The sequence below is a fragment of the Girardinichthys multiradiatus genome, chromosome 23 (genome assembly GCF_021462225.1).
Source record: "Girardinichthys multiradiatus isolate DD_20200921_A chromosome 23, DD_fGirMul_XY1, whole genome shotgun sequence".
Taxonomy (NCBI): domain Eukaryota; kingdom Metazoa; phylum Chordata; class Actinopteri; order Cyprinodontiformes; family Goodeidae; genus Girardinichthys; species Girardinichthys multiradiatus.
Window position 1 is genome coordinate 30,293,161 of NC_061815.1, and position 24,022 is coordinate 30,317,182.

The 24,022-nt window shown below is 39.7% G+C and overlaps 1 protein-coding gene across 6 annotated transcripts in view; it reads left to right on the plus strand.

Annotated features, from left to right (window-relative positions):
- The window catches only part of LOC124860184 (sodium- and chloride-dependent transporter XTRP3-like), a 31,514-nt gene extending 8,034 nt beyond the window's left edge, over nucleotides 1-23,480 (plus strand). The window contains exons 1-12 of one of the 6 annotated variants that reach the window (XM_047353227.1): nucleotides 67-3,495; nucleotides 3,603-3,900; nucleotides 11,224-11,364; nucleotides 11,471-11,540; nucleotides 12,907-13,134; nucleotides 13,296-13,406; nucleotides 13,501-13,742; nucleotides 14,554-14,716; nucleotides 17,806-18,007; nucleotides 18,997-19,156; nucleotides 20,850-21,015; nucleotides 21,768-23,480. In XM_047353227.1, coding sequence (XP_047209183.1) covers nucleotides 11,330-11,364; nucleotides 11,471-11,540; nucleotides 12,907-13,134; nucleotides 13,296-13,406; nucleotides 13,501-13,742; nucleotides 14,554-14,716; nucleotides 17,806-18,007; nucleotides 18,997-19,156; nucleotides 20,850-21,015; nucleotides 21,768-21,938 — 1,548 coding nt within the window. In that variant the 5' untranslated portion in view covers nucleotides 67-3,495; nucleotides 3,603-3,900; nucleotides 11,224-11,329 and the 3' untranslated portion in view covers nucleotides 21,939-23,480. Of the gene's footprint in view, nucleotides 1-66; nucleotides 3,496-3,545; nucleotides 3,901-11,223; nucleotides 11,365-11,470; nucleotides 11,563-12,906; nucleotides 13,135-13,295; nucleotides 13,407-13,500; nucleotides 13,743-14,553; nucleotides 14,717-17,805; nucleotides 18,008-18,714; nucleotides 18,779-18,996; nucleotides 19,157-20,849; nucleotides 21,016-21,767 lie in introns of those variants that run through there. The other 5 variants (XM_047353225.1, XM_047353226.1, XM_047353223.1 and 2 more) reach the window with 5 other exon arrangements.
- Nucleotides 23,481-24,022: the final 542 nt, after the last annotated feature.

A 24,022-nucleotide genomic window follows, 5' to 3' on the forward strand; every position in this document is an offset into this window, starting at 1 on the left:
GAATACTTTCACAAGGCACTGTATATTCCAACAATCCAGAGATGCTTTCCCTGATGACACCAGTCCTATTGCATACATCATTGGACTCCTCTGAGGGCAAGCGTTAAGGTGGGCAGAAACCTTAATTGATGAAAATGCAATTAATTTCTTTTCTCTAAAAGAATTTCTGGATCAGTTTAAGCAAACGTTTTCTCTCTGGCATAGTGATAAATCTGAACAACAGATCAGTAGCAGAAATTACCATAGTTTCGCACTCTCGCCGCACAATCAGGGTGGAATCAGCCGGCTCTTAAAGGGGCTTTTCGGAACGCTTTAAATGAAAGAATCAAAGGCGAGCTAGTCAGCTGTGACGAACCGGACACCCTGAAGGATCTGATACATCTATCCATCAGAATAAATAACAGAATCAGAGAGAGAACAAGAAAGAAGAATCATAACAAACCTGACACGGTAAGTCATCCGCCTGTGATGACGTCACCAGAGGTTAAAACTAAATCTGCTGTTTTCTCCCCTCAGGCCGAACCCATGCAGCTTGGCCGAACCAGATTATGCAGTGAGGAGCGAAATAGACCACTAATATCTGAAAGATGCCTGAAATGTAGTGAGATGGGTCACTTTCGTCTACATTGCCCGGTTTGGCCAAACGGGAGATCCCGTCAATAGACAAAGGGGAATTGACGGGCAAATTTGCTGAAATCGGGGGTAAGATTTCATCTCCACTTGCATCTGTGCATTGAACAGGAGCAGCATCCCGTTTTGGCCCTAATTGATTCCGGAGCAGAACAAAATCTAATCAATCCAGAACTGGTCAAAGAATTAAATATTCCTACACAAAGCCTGCCCACTCCTGTTCCAGTAGCAGTATTAGACGGAAATGCACTGGAAACTGTCTGTCTTCAGACACATCCCCTCCACTTCATAACATCTGGTAATCATCATGAACAAATTTCTTTCTTTTTTTGCCCCAGCAAAGAAGCCCACGTGGTCCTAGGTCATCCCTGGCAAAAGATTCCCCATATAAACTGGACCTATTCTTGCATTGAGGCTACTGCCTTCGTTTAGGTGTTCCTGCTACCTCAGTTCCAACCCAACCTCTCTCAGGTTCCTAGTGAATATTATGATCTCAAAACTGTGTTCAGTAAAGATTTGGTGCTGTCTCTTCCGCCTCATCGCCCCGTATACGACTTCAGTATTAATTTACTTCGTGTTGGTCAATTACCTGGTTGTCTATATAACATTTACGATGCTGAGAGAAAGACAATGAAACAGTACATTAACGACTTACTCAAAGCAGGAATAATTCGCCCATCTTCCTCCTCTCCCGTCGGTGCAGGTTTATTCTTCGTGGCGAAGAAAGACAAAACCCTGAGACCATACATCGATTACCGAGCACTAAATCAGATCACCCATTAAAAATAAATATCCACTACCTCTTCTTGCCCAGCTTTTGAAACCGTCTGTGGTGCCACCTTGTTTACAAAACTTGACCTCAGAAACGCCTACCACCTCGTCTGCATCTGTGAAGGGGACGAGTGGAACACCGCCCTCAAAACCCCGGTTGGACATTTTGAATATCTGGTAATGCCCTTCAGGTTAACTAATGCTCTCGCAGTCTTCCAAGCTCTGGTAAATGACGTCCTTAGAGACTTCATAAATGTCTTTGTTTTTGTCTACCTTGATGATATCTTAATCTTCTCTAAAGATCTCGAATCCCACAAGAATAATGTCCTCAGGGTTCTACAACGTCTCCTGGAGAAGCGTCTGTACGTCAAGGCAGAAAAGTGTGAGTTCCATGTGTCCACCATATCCTTCCTTGGATTTATTTTTGAGGGTGGACAGGTCAAGGCAGATCCAGGTAAAGTTCAGGCAGTGGTGGACTGGCCAACTCCCTGCACGATAAAAGCGCTTCAACGCTTTCTAAAATTATGATGTAGGTGATCGTGAACTACTTGATATAAAAATGGCTATGGAGGAATGGCGTCACTGGCGCATCTTTACCCATCATCAACTGGATGGACCATACAAACCTGGCTTACCTTCAATCCGCAAAATGCCAAAATTCCCGCCAATTCAGATGATCTTTATTCTTCTCCAGATTCAACTTTTCCATAACCTACAGACCCAGATCACAGAACACTAAACCCGATTCACTATCCCAACAATTCTCACCGGATGAGAATGAGCCAGAACCTGAACTGATCATTCCTCAGTCATGTGTCATGGGGTCTCTTTCCTGGAAAATGGAGGACCAGGTGCAAAGGACTCAGGAGGAGGACACCCAGGTCGCATTTATGTTCCTACCTCTCAAATATCTCAGGTTATCCATTGGCCCCATGCATCTATTTTCTCAGGACATCCTGCTTCAAGCCACACAATCGCATTCATTTGCAAATTGTTTTGGTGGCCAACCCTTAACAAGGACGTCGTCGATTAGGTCAATGCCTGTTCCATCTGTGCTCACAGCATCAATCTCCAGCCAGACTCCTTCAACCCTTGTCCATCCCCAGTCAACCCTGGTCACACATTTCTCTGGACTTTGTTACTGGTTTGCCTCCTTCACACAACAAAACTGTCATTCTTTCTATAATAGATAAATTCTCTAAAGCATATCATCTCATTGCTTTAACCAAACTCCCATCTGCTGCTGTCACTGCTAAGTTACTCATTCAACAAGTCTTCAGGATTCATGGATTACCATCTGAAATCATTTCTGACAGAGGACCCCAATTTATCTCGCAGGTATGGAAAGATTTCTGTTCTGTGTTAGGAGCACAACCTAGACTGTTATCTGGTTTTCACCCTCAGACAAACGGCCAATGTGAGCACTTGAACCAGGAGATGGAGAACACCCTGAGGTGTTTATGTACCAACAATCCACAATCCTGGAGCAAACATCTCATGTGGGCCGAGAATGCTCACAACACCCATATATCTGCAGCCACAGGTACAGTATGTCACCTTTTTAAACATCACTAGGTTGTCAGCCATCTCTCCTTCCTTCTTCTTGTCCCGAGCCAGTTCTTCCATCTGTCAGAACGTACTTCACCCACTGCCAAAGGAGTGGGCACAAACTAGAGCTGCTCTCCAGCGTTCCTCAGATCTATGCAGATAGAAGAAGAAGACCAGCTCCAACCTACTCACCTGAACAGAAGGTTTGGCTCTCTGCTCACTATATCCCGTTAAATCTTACTCTAAGAAACTGGCTCCTAGGTTCATTAGTCCTTTTCCCGTCAAAAAAACTCATCAGTCCGTTTGCTGTGAGCCTCAAACTCCCGTCTCATCTCTGTGTCCATCCAACTTTCCATATGACCCAAGTTAAACCAGTGGCCAATCCTTTGTGCCCTCCAGCATGGATCTGAGCACAGGTTTGTGTGGAGTGTTGTTCCTGCTTTTTCCACAGGGGTACAACAGGCAGCTGTTGCAACACAGCTGCAGATGATCAGGAGCCATCAGGGAAGACTTCATAAGCTGCTGAGACCTTGGAGGAGGCATCAGGTTGTTTACTGTCACAGATTTGCAATCAGACCAGTAGTCCAACTCAGAGTAGTCCTGTGTTCGGTGTCACTCTGACTCTTACACTGGCTTTGCTTCTTTCTCCTAAGGTTACCGCTCTGAGAAACCCAGTCCTGGTTCTTCAGTATTCGGTCAACCTTCGATCGGGTTGGTTGACACTTAAGTGTGTTTATCTCAGCTGAATGACTCTTCCTGTTTCCCTGGACCTGCCAGCAGAAGGAAATTGTCCAGATCCAGAGAACCTCAGCTCATAATCCACGCTCTGCCTGTCTACCCTCCAACAAAACTCACCTCCTGGAAGATTCTGCTCATACAGCACGCCAACCTGTCAACCTCAGAATCCGTGGCTTGCTGTCTGTCTTCTAAATCAAATACCATCTCCTCCAAGTAAGAGATTCCGTTTCCTTCGGACATTCACCATTGTGACTCACCATTGTTTCAACCCTCAGAGTGCCGCCAATCGAGACCAGACCCCTGCTGGATCCTGGAACCAAACCTGTTTCATAATTAACTTGTTAAATCTTACCTCGGCTCCGTACTTCGTGCTGCACTAGAGTCAGTTGGTTCTAGCCAATATGACACACAGGGTCTCATAGTCAAAAGTCTCACTCTCAGTTTTTACCAACTGATTTTACTTTCAAGACTTAGCCGCTTATAACATCTGAACTGTGGCTGACCACTTTATACTTCTCTGTGGCTGTTTATAAAAATCAGCCAACATACGCCCCTTTTCCACTGGCTCATTTTAGGCAGCGTGGCTCCGCTCCATTCGGTTTCGCTGTACTCGGCACGATACTTGTTCTGTTTCCACTGACCCACTGACAGCTGGAGCTATGGTGGCTGAAGCCCCGCCTCCACCCGTCAGTGTAGTGCTGTGCTGCTATTAACATTACTGTGTGAGATTGTCACATTGAAGTAATCTGCGTGAAACGATAATAAATTAATTAATTTAAAAAAATAAAAACAAATAAACAATATACAAATAATGTTTGTATTATTGTATATACAAGAATGTCTGTTCCAGCAGAAACCCAGCAGACGAGCATGTAGCAACAGTGGAAGTATGCATATACGGACAGCGAAAAGGAAAACTCCTATTTAACAGGAAGAAACCTTTAACAGAACCAGGCTCTGCCATCTGCCATGACCAATTGGGGGTTTGAGAAGACAGAGCACACACACATAAAAAAAAGAAAACACAGAAACTCTGATCAAGGAATACCTTCTATGTTAAACAAAAGTTCATTTAATGGCAGTAGTAGCTCCGTTAGTGGCTTAATCTAGCAGACAAATACAGCTAAATAGATAAGCTGTGAGCCAGTTTTCATGTTTATATGAAGAAAGAGAGCACATACAGTTAGTCACAGTAAAAGCTAATAGCTATGTCTAGGAGAGAGACAGAGTAAAACACTACAAGATAGGGCCCAAGTGTATCATCTATAAAAGGAGAAAATTAAGTCGTTGGCAGCAGTAGCTCAGCCGATGCCACACACATCAAGTTAAAAGCAGAACAGAAGAAAGGAGCCAGCAGTCTGACAACGAAGTGCTCTGTTAGGAACGTATAGACCAATCAGATTTCTATTGTTTGATGGAGCTTGATCATTAAGGGCTTTATATATGAGAAGAAGAATTTTAAATTGTATTCTAGATTTAACATGGAGCCAATGAAGACAAAATAAAATAGGAGAAAGATGATCCCTCTTTTTCATTTTCATCAGAACTGTTGCTGCAGCGATTTGAATAATCTGAAGGCTTTTAACTGAATTTTGTGGACTTTCTGATGGTAAAGAATAACAATTTCAGCATCACTCCTGGGCAGAATATTTCTAATTTTGACAATATTTTGGAAGTGAAACTTGGAAATCATTGAAACCTGTTTAATATGTCTGCATTTTCTCTAGATTACTCTTTGACTGACAGTCTGCAAACTCACATAAGTTTTTCCTTGTTTATGCTGTTCAAGCTCCTATAAGTAAGAAACCCAAATTCAAAACAGATGTTTTGTTTTCATATTTCACATATAATAGTGAAATAAAGGCCATCGTATTTGCTGTTAACTGTTGCTTCAATTAAATTGTTCGACAAGCTTGGTGTGGAATTTGCCAAGTAGGGGAGTGGGTCATTTTATTTATGTGTAATTTAGGCTAATGCACAAAACTTCAATATCTTCACCAAAGCACCAATCTGTCTGTACATGTCTGTATAGATCTATCAAGAGTGTTGGTTATCCATATTTATGCATAACATTATTTGTTTTTGGCATGAAATACCTAATTTTATATGTATCTCACCCCAGACTCACTGTAGTCTTTGCAACATAGTTCTTCTCAAAAAAAAATACACAGGCCCAATCCCACTGGAGTTACTCTGCACTGCAAATTTGGTTTTCAACCACCAGATCATGCAGTATTACAATGTATTGAAGATATGATAAATCAGGGAGACATCACCTCTGCCACGCTTTCTGTCTGTTGCACAGAATTTTATTTTACTCCCTGTTCCTTCACAAAATAGATTTCATGAAACACTTTACCCCAGTGTTGTTTCCTTTGTTTATCTTTAAATAAAATATTTTTGAGCTAAGTAAAATGGTTTAATATAATCTGATTTATTATATTAATTTTCTGAATACAGTGGGGGAAAAGTGCCAATTCAGGTCCTTACCTTTAATTTAACCTTATAAATGAAGTTTTCACAACTGGAAAACAGTTAAGTTTTTATGAGGACACAATGTTACCATAAACCTGGACCACAAAGGAATAAGTACAAGATTATCCATGCAAATAAATCATACAAAATGAGATTGTGGATTTTTGTAGCGTGGTGGTGGGATTATAGCAACAACATGTTACACAAATACCTTGTTCAAAGGTTCACTTGCGCAAGAATACTTAAATACTTAAGAGTCTTAGACTGTTTTGTTGTAAGGATGGCTTTAAATGAGAAAAACAAGTACCATTTGCCATTTCTGCTCATCCTTTGTCTGTACTCAGTAGATAAAATTGCAATTTATTATTGTTTTTAAGCAATGTAATGTGTTTCATTTAATAAATAAGATAACACTAGGTTTAAAATGTTTAATGTCTACAGATGATAGATTTTAAACCAGTTACATAACTTGTTACAGTAAAAACATTGTCCTTTATAGTGGACTAGTCAAACATTGATGGTCTTTCTACTTTTCTATAAACTCAAAATAGTTTTGCTTGGTACTCAGCAAGAAACCAACTTTACAACCGGTCAAAAGTTTTAGATACATTTTCTATCTGAATGCCTCTCTTTATTTTAATGGTTATTTACATTCTAGATTCTCACCAAAGACTACAACACTGTGAATAAACACATATGGAATTATTATAGTAAGCAAAAAGTGTGAAATAACTCTAAACATTTTTATATTTTAGTTTCTTCAAAACAGCCACCCTTTGCTTTGATTACTACTTTACTCTCTTGGCATTCTCTCCAAGTTCTTTACAATTTTTCTTTTGCTACATAATTCCATATGTGTTCAGTGAAAATATACCTTAGAGAAAACAATTGAATGCGAAAGTGTGTCCAAAACCTTTGACCAATAGTGTATGAGGTATAATTTTAGAGAGGCCACCTCAGAGAAGCCAGCTCCACGCATTTTGCTAAGTCAGTGACTCATAGCAGTAGTTTCTAAAGAAAGAAACAATTAAATGTCATTTTTTAAATAAATTCAATTAAAAATACATATAATTATTTCACTTTATGTATTTAATGACTCCTTGCAGTGGCTCCTAGAGTAGACCTGCTGTGCTCCACTCATAGTGCTCATTCATCTTATTAGGATGGAGATATTAACACTGAAATGTAAAAGTAATTCTTAAAATGTAAATTTACCACCACAGTACTGTTCACATGTTTACTCAGTGTTACAGTGTATGCTATCGCTTTGGTTAGGATATTATGCTAATAAGGAAATGAAAGTATTGTGTCATATTATGTTTAATTTAATATGTTCACTTGTAAGTTACATTGAGATTGTTCTGACTGTTCTGTTTCCATGTTTTTTCATGTTCTTCCATATTGTTATCCGTAAAATCATATATTTTCTTTTGATGTTGTGGTTATTACTGTGTTTGGATTTTCTTGTATGTATTTTGATTATGTTTCAGTCACCCTTGGGGATAGAGGGGGTTACCAAGCTCTGGTACTGTTATTTTGGGGTTTATAGGCTGAAATGTTTGAAACCCCTGACTTATAGGACCATAGTCACAGGTTAACTTTAAATAAATACATTTTAAATATGTAATACCATAGCTCAGCATAATAAATGTTTTCATTTGTTGCAGTCTTTTTAAAATGATTACTAAAGATTAATTAGTCAATAGTTTACTTATGGGGAAAGTATCTGGTGCTTTCAATAAACTGTGCTTCAACTGCAGTGCATAATACCTGCCCGACTGCGCTGTGCTGCTTGATCAGCAAAAATATAATCTCGGCTTGCACCACTCCATTGATTTTGAACAGTTTGTCATTTTTAGAACCAGGAAATCACAAAACATTAATAAAACAACAACATTTTACTGGTCTTATAGTTTAGCACATAAACACCTCAAAAATTAAGTAATGCAAAGTACATAAAACAGATTTTCACATGCAGTTGTTTAGTTACTTTATGTATTATAAAAGTAAATTTTTTCCATTTCTCTTTAATACCCATTACTCTTTTTTTTCATAATAATATAACCCAAACCCTAACTAAAATAAAGTTAAATATCATGATTTAGGTTCTCCCTTCCTTGAACCGCCACCTTAAGGTGGTGGAGGGGTTTGAGTGCTCGATTGATCCTAGAGGCTATGTTGTCTGGGGCTTAAATGCCCCTGGCAGGGTCACCTGTGGCAAACAGGCTCTGGGTGATGGGTCCGAAACAGAGCGGTTCAAGACACCTTCATGAGGGCCACGCAATTGAGGTACGTGACGTCGCCCGGTACGGCGGAGCTTTCGCCCCATCCTGGAGCCAGGCCTGGGGTCGGGACTCGTCGGACAGCGCCGTGTGGCCGGGTTGCTCCTTGCGGGACCCGGCCGAGCCAAGCCTGAACGAGAGACGCAAGGCCATCCCCCAGTGGGCCCACCACCTGCAGGGGGAACCATGAGGGACCGGTGCAAAGAGGATCGGGCAACAGATGAAGGTGGAGACCTCGGCTGCCCGATCTCCGGATGCTCAGGCTGGCTCTAGGGATGTGGAATGTCACCTGGAGATTGAGAGATATCGACTAGAAATAGTTGGGCTCACCTCCATCCACAGTGTGGACTCTGGAACCCTTCTTCTCGAGATAGGCTGAACTCTCTTCTACTCTGGAGTGGCCCACAGGGAGAGGCAGCGTGCTGGGGTGGGCTTGCTTGTTGCCTCCCAGCTCAGCCGTCTCGTTATGGGGTTTACCCCAGTGGATGAGAGGGTCGCATCCCTGCGGACAGGTCTCTGTCATTTTGGCCTACGGGCCGAGCGGTAGTGCGGATTACCCAGCCTTCTTGGCGTCCCTGTCGGGGGTGCTGGATAGTGCCCCTCCCGGGGACTCCATTATTCTGCTGGGGGACTTTAATGCCCAGGTTGGAAACGACAGTGACACCCGTAGAGGCGTGATCGTGAGGAATGGCCTCCCCAATCTGAATCTAAGTGGTGTTTCATTATTGGACTTCTGTGCTAGTCACAGATAGTCCATAATGAACACCATGTTCAAGCATAAGGGTGGTCATCAGTGCACTTGGCACCAGGACACCCTAGGCAGGAGGTTGATGATTGACTTTATTGTCATGTTTTCAGACCTTTGGCTGCCTGTTTTGGACATTTGGGTGAAGAGAGGAGCATAGCTGTGTGAAGCGGCTGGGATGAAGATCAGCTCCTCCAAGTCTGAGGCCATGGTTCTCAACTTGAAAAGACTGGCTTGTCCTCTTCAGGTTGGAGGGGAGTTCCTGCATCAAGTGGAGGAGTTCAAGTATCTTGCGGTCTTGATCGGTGTGGCTGCTACAGTAATGGGGACGCTGTGCTGCTCCATTGTGTTGAAGAGAGAGCTCAGCCGAAAAGCAAAGCTCTCAATTTACTGGTCGGTCTATGTTCCTACCCTCACCTATGGCCATGAACTTTGAGTCATGAACGAAAGAACGAGATCCCGTATACAAGCGGCTGAAATGAGCCTCCTCCGTAGGGTGGCCGGGCACTCCCTTAGAGATAGGGTGAGGAGTTCAGCTATCCGGAAGGGGCTCAGAGTAGAGTCGCTGCCCCTCCACATCGAGAGGAGCCAGTTGAGGTGGCTCGGGCATCTATACCGGATGTCACCTGGATGCCTTCCTCGGGGGGTGTTCCGGACATGTCCCACCGGGAGGAGGCCCAGGGGACAGCCCAGGACACGCTCGAGGGACTGTGTCTCTTGGATGACCTGGGAACGCCTTGGGCTCCCCTGGAGGAACTGGAGGAGGTGTCTGGAGAGAGGGACGTCTGGGTGTCTACTGAGTCTGCTGCCCCAGCGACCCCGTCCCAGATGAAGCAGAAGATGACGACGAGATGATTTAGGTTCTGTACCTGTCAGGATGTGGTGTACTGAGTGGACCCCAGTGGACCGAATGAAGCTGATTGCTTTAACAGAGACAGAGAGTGAAAACAAAGCCTGGCTGGAACTAAATATTACAATGACATATTTAAACCAAAGAAACATAGTAATAACAGAACATAATCCAGAAAGTACTATGAACAGAATACAACAATCAGAAGAAAGCAAACCTAAGCAGACAACCAAAGCACCAAAACAGAAACAGGTTCCAAAACTCAACTGTGAGAACCAAATAGGAGAAAAACCCAAAGACCCCCTAATCATATTAGTACCAGCTGTTCTGGTACAGTACATTACAAAATGTTCTCTTTATACATCTGCTTCCACTAAAACAACATGAACAATTACTGTTTTTGGTAATGTTGACATTTACTTTCAGGATTGATATGCTTCAATATTCTTGTAAAATCTTGAAAAACAGTACTTTTCATTTAAATTTAGCATATATATATATATATATATATATATATATATATATATATATATATATATATATATATATAATTTTCTTTTTTTATGCTGTTTTTAAACAACCTATCTTCCACCTGAACAATTTCTCATTGACACTCGCACAGTGAATGACCAGAGAGTTACCCTTTCGTGTTACTTCCAGGCGACTTTGGACGTGAAAATTTTAACAAAGAAATATGACTATTTTTTGTTTCAGTTGTCTTTAATCATGTGTGTAATCCTAATATAATTTCAGTTGCTGCACAGTTTCTTCAGTATTAAGATGTTTCCTTTCAGTATCTGCATTTGTGGGTATGTCACAGGCACTTTAAAAACTGTATTCAAAGGTTCAGAGTTGTTTTTACCAGCATCCATGTTTTTATCCATGGCTGGGACACAACACTTATTAGATTATAGGATCATACATTTTTTATTTGATGTCAAGAACCATGAAGCAAATTCAACTTTGCGTCAACTAACAAAATATTGTTGGGCTACCTTTAAACTTTCCTTTATACAGATGTTGCATAGCTATTAAATAAAAATAATTCTGGCTTAATTTATTATGTCAAATTTTGGAAAGCATCTTAATTTTGAAAAAGAATGTCAACATTGGCAACAACATTCATTGTTCATAACGTTTTAGTGCAAGTCTTTGTTGTCTAAGTCATGTATTGTCACCTACAGGGGGATTCTTAATTCCATATCTCCTCATGCTGTTTCTGGAGGGTGTGCCTTTGTTCTACTTGGAACTAGCCATTGGTCAGAAGATGCGTCTAGGCAGCATTGGGGCATGGACTGCTATAAGCCCATATTTAGGAGGACTTGGTAAGAGTCTGGATTACAAACACAAAATTTGATGATGGTAACTTGGATACGTATTCAGGGAACTTTTCTTTGTAACCTTTATTCTTCTATACTTATCTTGTTTCAGGTCTTGCCAGTGTTGTAACATCATTGTACTTGTGTCTCTATTACAACATTATCAACGCATGGAGTTTCTGGTACCTCTTTCACTCATTTCAAGTGAGCTGCTTATTAAATGTTTTAGTTGGCAAATTCTGAAACTGTCATATTGGGGTTTGTACCAGGAGAGTCTAGAGCAGCACACCAGGGAAATGGTTTAAACACGTTTATTGTAATAATGTTTCTTGTCAATAACAGGACTCCATAATCATCAGGCTTCAGGAATCGGCTCAATAGAAGGGAGAGAACTGTTAATGTAAGGAAGATGGTGATGAATCCAGATGGTGTGAATATTGGGCTTACTTATAGTGGAGTAGATAGATTGTGGGAGGGAGTGGGTAAGCCACGGAGACTGAGGTTGGCAGGTGAGCCTGCTGTGCGAGCAGGCTTCTTCAAACGATGGATGATGTTGGAGGGTGGACAGGCAGGGCAGGTCAAGTGAGGAGCACACTTGCAGGTAGAATCTGATTTCTTTGAGGGACTCTTGGGCTAAGGTAACTTCATTGAAGTAGTTACTAACCGGCAGGAGACTGAACCACAGTGAGTTTTCCAGGAAGTGGGTTCTGCTGTTGTCAACACGGAAGGGCCAGGATCACGGAGGGTTTTTCCAGGGCTGGGTTCAACAAACACCACTCCTTGGAGGGAGATACAGAGCAAGGGGTTAGCAAATAGCAGAGAAGCTAAAGGCAGACATAACGCAAGGTTTGTTTGGTCTGATTACCACTCAGCAGAGTAAACAATCTGATGCCTCCTCCAAAGTCTCAGCTGCTTATGAAGATCTTCAGGAATTGCTTCTGATGCAGTGCAGCTATGTGGCTGCACCTCCCTGTCACACCTTAGTGGAGGAAGAGAAACACAACACTCACACAGCAAAACAAACCTGCACACAGCTCCATGACCTGACAGAAACTGTGTTGGATTGGTTGGGGCTTAAGATTGTTTGATATTGTGAAGAATTAGAACATGTTGACAATCTGCTGAATCAGAGAAATGTTGCACATTGTGTTCTATGCTCCTGCGCAGACTCATCAGTTTTAGTTACCACCCTTTCCTCTAGCTTAAAAATTAGCTTTTATATAGCAATAATGCACTTAACCTAAGCGTTGTTGGCATTTTGCAAACTGAAATGCAGTTTTTGAAATAAGCAATGCAGTCGGCCCAGTACTTGGAAGTCCTAAATTTGTCAACACATTTATTAAATGTCAATTGTAGTTGACCCAAATTAGCAAATCTGTTTAGAAGTATTCTTTTGCCTGAATCATCTGTTGTTGATTTTTCTTTAATATGATTTGTTTTATTAAAAGGAACCTTTATAAATTCATGATTGTGATTTTACAGTTAAAAATTGTGTGTTTTTGGCATTTCGTGTACCCAAGATCTACTCTGTGCTCCTTCCTAACCCAGCCTGTCTTGCCCTGGGCAGCTTGCCCTGTAAATTCCAACCGGACAGGACCTATAGAGGAGTGTGAAAGAGCTACACCCACCCAGTATTTCTTCTACAGAGAAACCCTTAACATCTCTCCCTCTATTCAAGAGAATGGAAGCATTCATACAGGCCAGGCACTGTGTTTCCTGCTTGCCTGGTTGATAACTTATCTATTTATTGTCCGAGGTGTAAAGTCAACTGGAAAGGTACGAAAGCTTCCTTATTTACAGACTCAATAAAGCAATAATATTTTGTATAATTGCCTATATAAATAGAGTTAACGGTGATTATGTGATCCTTAATTTTGTTCCTGACAATATCAGCTCATTGCATTGCATCTCTTAATTGTGCTGTTTGATTTTTGTAGGTTGTGTACTTCACTGCAACATTTCCATATGTTGTCCTGTTTATCTATTTGATTCGAGGCATTACTCTTCATGGAGCTATAAATGGTGTCAAATACATGTTCACACCCAAGGTGAGGTTGGATTGGATGTAGGAACAAAGACTGTTGGTATCAGAACAATGGGGTTTGCTGAATCTCGCTCTGCATGTGCATCTCTGTGCTTTAGATGGAAGAACTTTCCAATCCTACTACTTGGATCAATGCAGCCACTCAGATCTTTTTCTCTCTGGGATTGGGTTTTGGGTCACTCATAGCTTTTGCCAGCTACAACCAATACCACAACAACTTTGAGCACCAGGCCATCATTGTCTCTCTTATCAACAGTGGAACCTCCATCTTTTCCTCAGTTGTAACCTTTGCCATCTATGGGTTCAAGGCGACTCTCAACTATGAGAATTGCTTGGAGAGGTATGCATTATTGGTGTCACATATTTTCATGTCCAGGCATTACTGTGTGCTTAAGGTAAAGTTACAAATTCTAAGTTGGAAATTTTTGACTGTTGAATTCTATACATCTCAAATTAGGTTTAAGGAGGTATGTAAGACTTCCTGTTCATAAAAGTTGTGTTTTTTTATCTGGAATATATACACTGCCTGGCCAAATCAAAAGTCGCCACCTGGATTTAACTAAGCAAATATGTATGAGCCTCCCATTGGATAATTACTGCATGGGCGATTATGTTTCAGCTGGCAACAAGTTATTTAACCCCAACTGGTGCAATGAGTTGCCTATCATTTCTTAAACAACCATGTTGAAAGACACATCCTGTGTTCGTGGAAAAGATGTCGGTCTGTTTCAGAAGGGTCAAATCATTGGCATGCATCAAGCAGAGAAAACATCTAAAGAGATTGCAGAAACTACCAAAATTGGGTTAAGAACTGTCCAACGCATTATTAAAAACTGGAAGGATAGGGGGGACCCATCGTCTTTGTGGAAGAAATGTAGCCGGAAACAAAATCCTGAATGATCATGATCGGCAACCACTTAAATGTCTGATGAAGAAAAACAACAGTAGAACTCCGGGCTATATTGAATAGTGAAAGTAAGAGCATGTGTTATGATTTGGCGCTATATGAATAAAAGTAACTGAATTGAATTGAATTGTAACTGCTGGATATCAGTATGCCGTCTGTCTTCAAACATCTCATTGATGTAATCATCTTACTAGCATAGGTTCATCTCCGTTTTAATAAATTGTCCCCTTTTCCTCTATCTCAGGACACGCATTGTGCTGCTCAACACTTTCAGTCTAGCCGAAGACAGCATAACAATTGACAATGTTTTTGAATGGATTGGGAAGCTGAACAAAACGTATCCAGAGCAGTTCGCTGAACTTAGCTGCAAACTGGAAGATTGCAACCTTGAGAGTGAGCTAAGCACGGTATGTACTTTGTCATTTCTTTATTTATAAGTATAAATAAAATGAAGTTAAAACACGAAAAATAAGCATCACTAATAGTGATGACAATACTGTAGTCAATGCGTACAACAACTTGTACATGCTAAGATAAATACTTTTACATAGTAAAGGCTGAAGCATCAGCTTGTAAATGACCAACATTTTCCATAAATCATCTTGTTTTTATATGAAAAATACATTCAAAATACACCACTTTCTTAACCATTTAAGGAGAATGAGCACAACAATCTAAACCAAATATCTTTCTCATTCAAGAATCAAGAAAGATTATTTTTAACTGGGTTACAGCATGCTAACTGATAAAATCTGCTTTCTATCCTGCATTGCAGTAGTCAGTTTCTAGTTAATGTACTGTATATGTAGTTTATACCTCATCTTCGTTAATTTGATGGCTGTTTTACTTTGGTAGAGTTTCACTTGAAATCTTTTGTGGTGTTGTGACACTGCTCTGTGGAGTCACCATTCATTTTATGTTCCTTTATTTCTCTTAAAACAAATACCACTTGAATGTGAAAAGCAACGATGTGAACAAATACTCTAGGTCAGGGGGTCTTCATTTATTTTTATTTACAGAAATATCAGTAAATAGAAGAGTGCCAGGAATGCTGATTTTACTAGAAAATAAGTTATTCTAACGAGAACAGCAGTTTTATGGGGTTTACCTTTTAGTAATGTTAATTTTGAGGCAGACCTATGTTCACTGTAATTTATACAGCCAATCTTTCATATGTTTCTGTTAAGGACTAGAAAAGTTTAATAACTTCTTAGAGAGAATGTCTGCTTTACTAACAATGATCAGACTGTAAGGTTCAAGCATACTCCGCAAGTACAGAAACATTCGTTTTCTCTCCAAGGGCTGCAAGAAGAAAATAACATCATTCTGTTCTTGCAGCATGTTTTTGACACATCAGATTGGGCATAAATGTTTTCTTGTGTGGTGTCCTACAACTATTATACACAAATAGTGTAGTAGGTGGGAACTATAAAGATTTCCTGAAAGTTCTGCACTTGAGTTGTGAATTATAAAATATCCTTAACAGACAGAACTTTTTCCTTGTTCTTGGCACCTCAAGAACAAATGTCTCTTGGCTTTTTCATTGCATTGACCTAAAGATAGGTTAGGGTATAATTGCGGGGCAGTCTGAATTATCTGTGATTGTTTTGAACTACCATTTAAAAATATTTTGTGACTTTTATTAATTTCTTTTAAAGATTTTTAATTATAGTTGCATAAAAGAGGACAAAAGTTGCATTTAAAGCAGGCATATGCAGAATCAACTTTTTGTGAAATATTCAATTTAGTCTCTCCAGGTGCTGCGTGGATATCTGTATATTCTGTTTGGGTCATATTTTTCAATCCGTTTAGTTTTCTCTATTCTCTGTTACAGTTTCTAAATTGTTACATTACAGTATTTGCTGCAGAACAGCTAAATAAGGTAATGGACTTCCAGCTACCAAATTTATGTATCCACTATTTTTCTTTCTCTGTGCGATTTTGTAGTCTAAGCTTAAATACGCCAAAGCTGCAAGAGGATAAGTCTAAATGTTCGGTTGTTGGGTGTATTAACCCACACAATGTATTACACTGTCACCCAGCATCTGCATCTCTTCAAAGTGCCTGGTTAGTATCAGTTTCAAGAAGGATTTGCCGAAAGATTTAATCTGATTAAGGGGTCAGTTCCTTCTGTCTTTGGAAACGATGGATGCAGCAAAGCGGTAAGCTGCAAATAACCCCTAAAATGACAACAAACTTTTTTTTAGCCATGAATTTATTTTTTGTTCATCTGACGTCCTGGTTGCTTACCTTGACTTAAAGTCAGATTCTGTTTCTTATTCTGAAGCCGTTTACAAGAAGGGACAGAGCGGACTGTACTTCTTGAGGAAGCTTAGGACCAAGATGCTGATCTTGTAGAGGTATGTTGTGGAGTGTAATCACTTCTGGAATCTGAAAAAGCTCAACACGCTAATAAAGAAGACTGGCTCTTTTCTGGGGACTCCTGTAGAACCTCAGGAGATCATTGTGCAAAAAAGGATTCTTCATAAAATGAAGAATGTTATGGAGAGCCCTGAGAATCCTCTTCGTGAGACTGTTGTACAACAACAGAGTGTCTTCAGTCAGAGGCTTCCTCAGACCTGCTGTAAGACGGACCACTACAGGAGATCCTTCCTGCCTGCAGCCATCAGCATCTACAACAGCTCTTTTAAGAAAACCTGCGTAATATGAGCTACAACAACATTTAGTTTCCCATAAGGGTGAATAAAGTATTTTTGAATTTGAATTGAATATTGAATTGATGGTGGTTGATATGTGCAGCCCATGTTTTAGAAATTTAACTCAGTCTTCGGTGTAAATACAGCTATTCTCCAAATGGTTAGTAGGAAAATTCATACCATTGCCAAGAAATGTACCTCACAATCCACAGGGTTGTTTTTAAAAAACATACTAAATAAAAAAGACAAAACATCTATTTGATATTTGGTCAAATAATCTATATACTAGTTACATTTACCACTACAAGATTTGCTTACTGTAAATAGTAAAAATGTAAAAAAATATATATATATTAAATTTAAATAAATTTCCCTTCAGGTACTGATGACTAATGCTCCTGTTAGTATCTAAGGTTTGTCACAGACTCCAAGTAGTTTTGCAACCACAATAGCAACAAAGCAATTATTCTCCCAGGCATTCATTCCTACGCAAAATCATTTAACTATAGTAGAATTAATTTAGACAAAATTTTGTTTGATTTTTAGCTGCATAAATTTCTCTCTAAATATCATTGTCTAAATCCTCACAAATTTTAATGACAAGGTACTTTGACGTATTACATATGTAGTACAATAAATCTCTGAGAATCAAAGTATTTTTCTACTGTAATATGACAAAAGACAGTTGCATTGTTTCATTGTGGTTACTTTTAACACTGGACTACATGACTGCTTTTATTTAAAAAAAAGAGCATCCCTATGTTTATACACAGACTAAACTGAAGCAGAATCCTTGCCAGTTTCTCATCCATCTATGATATCTCATCTGTCAATTTCAGGCAGTAGAGGGCACAGGTCTGGCCTTTATAGTGTACAGTGAGGCCATAAAGAACATGCCATTGTCTCAGCTGTGGTCAGTGCTGTACTTCGTCATGCTTCTGCTGTTGGGAATGGGCAGCATGCTGGGAAACATCACAGCCATTATCACTCCGCTTCGAGACTTCAAGGTTTTGTCCTGCATTAGTGATGAGATCTTTAATGGTAAGAAGCAATGTGAGGTTTTCCTTGCACACATTCGCCTTTGTTGTTTTTGTAAACTTCATTTGTGGACCCTTAGATCTGCAGAACCGCTTCCTTTAAGTTGTCCCAAAAACAAGGCAAATATTTAGATATCTGGCTTTCTCAGTTGTGGCTTCCAGATTTTGGAACATGTTGCCTTTAAATGTTAGAAGGGCATCTTCACTTTCTGTTTGTGTTTTTTTAAAACATCTTTTCATGAAGGCCTTTGGCACCTTGAGTTGGTAGGCTTCTTTAATGTGTCTATTCTGTTTTTTAAATGTTTTAAAATTCTTATGTTGCTGCGGCGCTGATGGTGTAGGGGTTAAGCGCGCGATCATATGCAGAGGCTACAGTCCTCGAAGCGGCTGTCCCGTGTCCGAGTCCCGGACCTGGCGACATTTGCCGAATGTCTCGCCCTCTCTCTACCCCTCTTTCTTGTCTGCCTACTGTCAAAAAATATATAAATAAAGGCCACTAGTGCCGAAAAAATATCTTTAAATGTTTTATGTTGTGGTTTTTATGTAATTTTATCCTGTTATTATAAAGCATTGTTAAACTTTTTTCCTATAGATATTGTGCTTTATAAATAAATGAGACTTGGACTTAAACTGTTTTGCACGAATTAGCCAAAGTTTTACTTTGCTTACCTCTAGTTCCTCATGTAAAAAATAGCACTGTTTTGTTCAAAGGTTTTTAGAAGAGGGAGCTCCATCAATTGAATCTGCTCATACACAGCTCTGCATATGAGTTAAGGTCAGGGTTATCTAATAATAATAAACTGATTCCTTTGTCTGCGAAATGTGCACATAATTAATTTGAGGGAGCCAGAATCCTGATTGCGTTGTTCTGGTTGAATAATTCACATTAGAGTTTAAAAGGGCAATGTGGGAGCAGTAAATGCTGACAAAAATTATTAAAAATTATTAAAAATGGATTTTAGTAACAGAAGGCTGTGTTGTTTTTTTTGACAGGAGTTGTGTGCTTGGTATGCCTTCTGCTTGGCCTTGGTTTCACAACGTCATCAGGAAACTACTGGTTTACCATGTTCAATGACTATGGAGCTACTTTCTCCCTGTTGTTCATTGTCCTTATTGAGGTCATAACTGTCAGCTACTTTTATGGAATCAAAAGGTTTGTATGTTTTTTTATGACAATGTCTGTTTCTCTGTATTTTGTTCTGTCTCTACTGTATTAACTACAGCCAATTATGATTCTTTTCTATTAATCTGACAGCTTCAGAATTTAATTAAGAGCACCCTATTGCCTTTAAGCACCAAACCTTGCCGTTGTGTTGTGGGGGCGGGACGCGGCGGCGGTGGTTGGAGTGGGGCTCTGTGTGGATCTTGCGCTGTGTGGGTGTCGCTTTGTCGGCTTTTCGGGGATGAATTTCACCTGTGGGAGTGTGCCCATGTGCTGTGGGGATTCATGGCGTTTTGGTTCGGGGGCATGTGTTTGATATCTGTGTTGGTTGGGGGTGGCCCTGTGGAAAAATTCATGTTGGGGTTCATTGAGGGTGGGGGGCTCATGGGGATAGGATCGGAATTCTGTGCCGGTTCTGGTTAGCGGGCTAGTTTGGACCTTGTAGACTCCTCTTTTGTACGTGGCCCCCTCTCCGGATGAGGATGGGGGTCAGTGGGGACTGGGGTCGTGGCGGGGGGTTGGGGTCTGAGCCAGGGTCGCCCAGGTTCAGGCACGAGCCCAGGCAAGCCCGGACCAGGTTCAGGTGCTGTATAGAGTATGTATGGGGAGTGTGAGTGAGTGTCTCTTGTTGTTTGTCTTTACAATGGGTGCGTAGGTGTGCATTTTATATGTGTACGCATGAGGGTGGGAATGTGTGATTGTGATTGTGTGTGCCTGTTTTTTGTGTCAGGTTGGGTCTTGGGCTGCTTCCTCTCCTCGATCAGTTTAGACCCCCCATCAAATGTGGGGCCTATTTCCTCTCCACCACAATACCTGCTAGTGGCTGGTGTCTCTCCGCCCACTGGTTTACTTGTGGTTCTCGATGTCCGGGCTGGGTGCTTTGGTGTGTGCCGGCCCGCTCCTGGTGGCTGCTTGCCGGTGCCCAGGCCCCTGAGCTCTGTCTTGCATTGATAAGTACCATGCACTTTTTGGTAAAAAAGCTGGTAATGTGAACATTTCTGCATGTGTAGAAGCAAGCAGTGTGTTATCTTGTAAACTCTTCATCCTTCTTTCTCTTCTCCATTCTTTTCTCCTTCTCTCCCTTTTTCCTTTTCATTTCTGTCTCCGTGTCCGTAACAATTGAAATAATCCCAAAGCAGTTTCTAATAAAGTTTCTTTTTATGAATATCTAGCAGAGCTTTAAAGCATTAGCTGTATTGCTCCACTTGTGAAAATAAATCTGTTGGGCTTTTTCTTGGCATTTAGACAACAATTCTGAGGGCTACTCTGCCAGACAGGACACGGTTGGTTACAAAAAAAAAAAGAAGTTGCACATTTCAGTCTCCATATAATTGTAAATGTTTATTACTCACCTCTGCCTATATGTAATTTAATACCTCAGTTGCCTGGTATTGTACCTATCTTTGGTACACAATTCTGTTAACTAACCGTTAGATCCCTTTTGGCTCTCTGTCAATATATTAAGCATGTCTTTATGATGAAAGCAACAGACTGAATGGTGTTCCTCTTATCGGTTGATAAAGCTCCGGATGTGACAAATAAAAATGCCTTATCAATGCTCCTCAATAAAATGTGATCTTAGGAAGATACACACTTACAGCTACTTGGGTACAGCCCTCTGAATTGGAGGAGAAGGTCTCTTTTCTGAATTTTACCTGATAAATACAATTTGTCCTTAATTAAGGTTTGATAAAGATATAGAAGACATGCTTGGTCATCGTCCAAACTGGTTCTGGAAAATCATGTGGGCAGGAGTTAGTCCCCTTCTTCTTATCGGCCTCCTCTTGTTCTATGTCATTAACATCATCCAAGGAGGAATACCTACCTACCAAGCATGGAACAAAGACCTGGTGAGTTTGTCTTTTGATTCCACGTGTCTCAGGTGTGGATTTTCTTCTTGCTTCTTCAGTCGTCACTGCAGTGGTTCATGTGCTTCAGCAGTCGACACTTGACTGTCTGCCTGCACTCTTACATTGTCTATGTGGTGTTTTCTTCCTTATCTAACTCACTTACTCACAAACCACCAAGCCTGTGGGGGCAGTGTAAGGTTAAGGTTTTTGCTCAAAGAAAATTAGACATTTTGTAGCGGTGGCCATTGAAGTCATTGGACATGTTGCATTAAAAGGTGGCCTAGACTTTTTACAGGAGCATCAAAGGAATTATTATTTGACATTTACTTTTTTAAAGGCGCAGCACGATGTACTTGAGTTTTCCTCCAGCATAGAACAATTACCAAAGATACTACAGTTAAAAAACAGTTTATCAAAAGATGAATAAGGGGGACATTTGTCTTTGTGTATAATAGAACTAAAGATGTAATACAAGAATGACATCCAGGCCTGAAATCAAGTTCGTTCCATCCTGCTTCACTTTATAAATAAGAATAATTTGATGAAACCCAGAATAGATTAAAGTTGTTAATAGGTTGATAAATGTTAATCACATAAGCATTTCAAAAGTAAAATCTAACAATGTTAAAGGAAAATGGGTCTGTAACAAAAGAGTACATTTGCATGTCTGGAAACTGCAGCTGGTTAAATTTTAGTGATCGAACTTTGAATTGTGAATAAAGTTAGGTATTGACTCTGTGTTTTGTCAATAGGGGAAATCAGAGCAGATGGAGTATCCTCTCTTCGGGCTGGTATTCATCGGACTGCTCTCGGTATCTTCGGTGAGCTGTGTTCCTCTCACAGCTTTATACGTCTTCTGGCAGAGGAGAAAACATGCACAGCGGCATAAGCAACAGTGTACTGTGAATACAGTAGCTGCTTAGTGATTGGATGGTGACAGGGCCAAACTTCCTTTTCCTCACCTTGGACAGTCCCACCAGGTGAAAGGCAAGACTATAGCTTCCATCATGTATTATATAATGGAACAATAGCAAACAATAAGCATTCGTTTGTGTTTTCTTCACATTTTTGTCATTTTCTTTGGTTTAAATCTGTGAACCAAAGCTTTTCAAGATTTTTGATACTGGACAAGATATCAATGTTTTCTGAATAATGTGGTGTTCCTGGTGAAATCCAGAAGTAAACAAAATCTTTATTAATTTTATCTTAGATATATTTTTTACTGAATCAACGGATTCTTTGAGCCAGTCAACAAACTGTGATGTACACTGGAGTAGATTCATCAGTTCTTCTACAGAGTGAGACGAATTCCTTCATCAACTAGTTTGCGCATCTTAACTGTGGCACCTAATATAGGTTATGTCATGTATGTAAATAAAGTGTAGGTTATCTGATTGTCAGAGATTTTAAATGTTAATTGTAATTGTATTCAGTGATTTATATAACACTGGTTCCCTGCTTGAGTGATGATGAAATTAAGGTATTTAGCTTTGTTGCTCACACAATGAGCAATTGAATGTGGGGTTTTAGATTTTGTTTTCCATATCTTAGTGTTTTTTGTTGATTTTGCTTTGGGTTGCACTGTCACTTCATAGCATAATGTAAGCTAGTTCAAATCATAGCTGAGGCCTTATGTACAGAGTTTATTTTTCAATCCTGAATGGATCTTCTCCTGGTCCTCAAATTTTCTTTGATAGTCCAAAAACATGGATTAGGTTTTTATTAGGTTAATTGATCTCTACATTTCCCTTGTGTCTAAATGTGATATGGGCACCATTTATCTGTATTATCACAGTGATCAATTGGGGGATCTGCCCAGCATGTGCCTTCTGCTTGTTTGCTACCGAAATATGCACCAGCCCCCCATGACCCTAACAGGATTTAGTGGGTACTGGAAATGAACCAGATTTTATCGTACACAACTGCTTCAAATTCAGCTTTGAATGTGAATCTTATTATGTAAGTACAAATTAGGTCAGTTACCAGTGCAGTCTTGTAAAAACTATTGAAATTTAATATTCAACACTGCAATTGTAATAAGAAAACACATTTTTTGTTTTTTGTACATGTTTCTCACATAAGCTTTATTTGTTTATTATTATCTTAGCAATTGAGCATTTTAAATTAGTTGAATTACAATTTTATTGTAGCTTAGGTAACATCACATCACTGTGGCTGAATGTTGCTGAATATGTTTTTAAATCCTAATGAAAAAATATGTTGGACAGAGAAAGAAAATGTTGATGATTTAACAGTCTAATAATCTGACAAAAGGGTTGTATAAAAGTTTTGAAAAGCACATTTATAAATTTGTTGTGTCCAAAGAATGTGTCCAGAATTGTCATTTTAAAAATGAATTACTTTTTTGACTACTTTTATAGTGCCATTTTGATTAGAGCAAATCGATACAAAAGCACCTATATCATCTTTTCATATATTTGTAAATTAAAATGTTGCAACTGAAATGTTTGTCTTCAACACTTCCAGGTATTGATACTTAAAATATGGATCAACTGTTTTGATATTAATCTGATTACTTTTAAAGACATGCATTTTTGCTTTTTCATTCTGTTTGCTAAATAAGAAGTCAGTATTCACCATAGACAATCAACTGCCACTGAGATTTGTTTTCTAAAAACATTTTTACATTACCCCGCAATAATGTTTAGCTTTTTAAAAAAGTTTTATTTTTTCAAATAAAAAGGAAGTGATGACGATGATAATCACAAAAGTGACTACACCCCTCACATTTTTGTAAACATTTTATTATATCTTTTCATAAGGACAACACTTTGATACAATGTAGTGAGTCAGTCAGGCGTTCCAGTAGTAGAAAATTAATTGTAATGCTTTTACTGTGATTAACTTAACTTTCCTGTTCTCTTTGTATTTTCTCTGTACCTTTTTTGTTCCACATCAGTTCAACAATTAATAAAAAGGCTTAGAAATTGTTTACAACACAGTACCAAATATTTGACATTTTTAGACACCTTCGGATTCAAGAAAG